This window comes from Bison bison, unplaced genomic scaffold (assembly GCF_000754665.1).
Source record: "Bison bison bison isolate TAMUID 2011002044 unplaced genomic scaffold, Bison_UMD1.0 scf7180017845480, whole genome shotgun sequence".
In the NCBI taxonomy this organism is placed as follows: Eukaryota; Metazoa; Chordata; class Mammalia; order Artiodactyla; family Bovidae; genus Bison; species Bison bison.
The window spans coordinates 21,824-24,602 of NW_011476053.1; the positions used below are offsets into that span (position 1 = coordinate 21,824).

Sequence of the window (2,779 nt, forward strand, 5' to 3'; positions counted from 1 at the left end):
GCTCACAACCACACGCTCACGGCCACTCACAGCCACACACGCTCACAGCCACACACACAAATACACAAATTCACACAGATGCTCACTAACACACATGCTCAGAGACACACGTGCTCACAGCCACATACACAGAGATACACACGCTCACTGATACACATGTTCACACATGCTCATAGACACACACTCTTACATAGATACAGCCCACAGACATACACAGATACATTCACAGACACACACGCTTACACACACATGTTCACAGACACACATGCTCACAGACATGCTCACACTCGCACACTTCACAGACACACATGCTCACACTCATACAACACGCTCAGATATACCCTCACAGGCACACTCAAGACACACGCTCATGCTCACAGACACACAGGCTCACAGACACACACATTCACTGACACACATGCTTACACAGATCCACAGTGTCACTGACACACACACTGAGCCACACACATTCACACTCACAGCCACACATTCAAAACCCACACTTAGACACCCACACTCATTTTAAACAGCTAGTGCTGCTGCTAAGTCGCTTCAGTCGTGTCCGACGCCAAAGATGACATAACAGCAAATGCAAAAGAAACCACACCACGTTTAACCTACTAGTTAGAGATAAGAGAATTAGCCCAGATACTACGGAGTAAACAGATAACGTGGTAAACGTGACATAAAATTATACCCTACTTCAGGCGGAAGCGCCGGGCACAGCTGGAGCCTGTGGAGGTGGCGGCAGAGCGACCCGGGCTGTAGATGGGAGTGGCCGAGGGGCCCCACCTGGCAGGGGAGGCCCGGTTCCTTCGGCCCACGAGACAGCACCCACCCGGGACTGCAGTTCTCGACTGGACACAGCCCCGGCCGTGCACACGGCGCGGAAGAAGCCAGGGATGGTCAGGACCCGCACGTGGGGCTTCTCTGCAGCCAGTCCGACCAGGGAAGAGAAAAGGGGCTGGGGGCTCTCAGGAGCCCCTCGCGAAGGGCTGCACCTGGGCCTGAAAGGGCGCCTCGTGAGGCCAGGACAGTGAGGACGTGCAGAGCGCATGGCCCGCCACGCACACACGCTCACGTGTTCACACACAGGCACATAGGCTCACACAAGGCACACACACGTGCGCACACACACACGCGTGCACACACACTCACACCAGGCGCACCCACATACGCTCACACAGGCACGCACACACACACACACAGGCGCACACACATGCTCACACCAGGCGTGCACACACACTCACACCAGGTGCACCCACACACGCTCACACACAGGCACGCACACACACTCACACCAGTCGTGCACACATACGCTCACACACAGGCACACACACACACGCTCACACACAGGCACACACACATGCTCACACACAGGCACACATGTGTGCACACACACGCTCACACCAGGCGCACACACACACGCTCACACACAGGTGTACACACACATGTTCATACACAGGCACACACCAGGTGCGCACACACACACAGGCGCACACACTCACACACAGGCACACACGTGTGCGCACACACGCTCACACACAGGCACACACACATGCTCGCACACAGGCATACACACGTGTGCACACACACGCTCACACCAGGCGCACACACACACGCTCACACACATGCTCGCACACGGGCACACACCCACATGCAGAGCCTGCACCCGCAGGCCTCGGGCAGCAGGCCTCCCCAGCCCGGCGCTGTGACAGCGAGCCTCTGCTGCCCTCTGGTGGCCTGTCTGGTCCCTGCAAACACAGGTCCCTGAGACGCCCAGCAGCAGTGCCCAGAGCTGGACCCCAGGCTGGGAGTGAGCTCGGCCCCTGGGCCCTGCCGATCTCAGGGGCGCCCAGGACGCTAGGGGGGCAGGTGAAAGCGGGACATCTTTCAGGGCTGGAGAGGGGCCAGGCTCCCCCCGGTGGCCCACGGGAACCCTGATGAATGCCAGGCCTGCGGACAACAGCCACGCCCTGTGACACAGCCCTGGGCGGGAGCAGCCCCGAACGCACAGTGCGGCCCGGCTTTCCGCCTTCCCTCCGTGGGAAGGAACACAGGCTACCCAGCCGCCCTGTGCACAAGGGAGCGGGCCCCAGACACCCCTCAGGCCTTACGTTTTCCCAGGGGATTCCTTCAGCCAGAAGAGGTCATCACTCGTGATCCCATATTCCAAGGCACCTTCGATCTGTCCAGGAGAAGGGTTGATGTGAGGTGGCATCTCTGGCCCCTAGGGTGCCCACAGAGGACGCTGGCTCGCAGACACCACCCATGAGCGGCTGCACCTCCCCAGAAGCGGCTCTGGGCTGGGGGCCGGGGGGCTGCAGCCTCTTCTTCCAGCTCTCCAGGACTCCCGGATCAGACCCAGGGCTGGGGGCGGGAGGGGCGAGGCCAGGCAGGCCGGTCCCCAGGGCGCTGGGCTGAAGGCTGGGCAGTCCCCGAGGGAGAGTGCGGTGGGCCCTGCGCCTGGGGGCTGTGCAGGTCACCCCATGCCCCAGCAGGTGGGGGACGTGGGACGTGTGCCCTCCCCGTGGCCCTCGGGAGTCAGAAGTGCTGGAGAGAGGAAACGGATTCCAAACAGTTTACAGTTCCAATTGGCAAAAAAAATAAAGTTTCGTAGGTTTGCTCAAGGGAGACCGAAAGGTCTGGGTAACACAGGGACCAGAACACAGGCAGACTTGGCCGGCAGCGGGGCGAGCGGCCAACGAGTGGCCTCCTCAGGACCCGTGGCTCCACATCAACCCCCAAAGCCCTTCAGGGGGCAGTGGGGCGGGAGCGG

At 60.3% G+C, this 2,779-nt stretch overlaps 1 protein-coding gene across 1 annotated transcript in view; it reads right to left on the reverse strand.

Annotated features, from left to right (window-relative positions):
• Window positions 1-2,779, reverse strand: part of TXNRD2 (thioredoxin reductase 2) — a 25,216-nt gene that overhangs the window by 14,025 nt on the left and 8,412 nt on the right. The window contains exon 7 of the mRNA XM_010834907.1: window positions 2,118-2,188. Coding sequence (XP_010833209.1) covers window positions 2,118-2,188 — 71 coding nt within the window. The remainder of the gene's footprint in view (window positions 1-2,117; window positions 2,189-2,779) is intronic.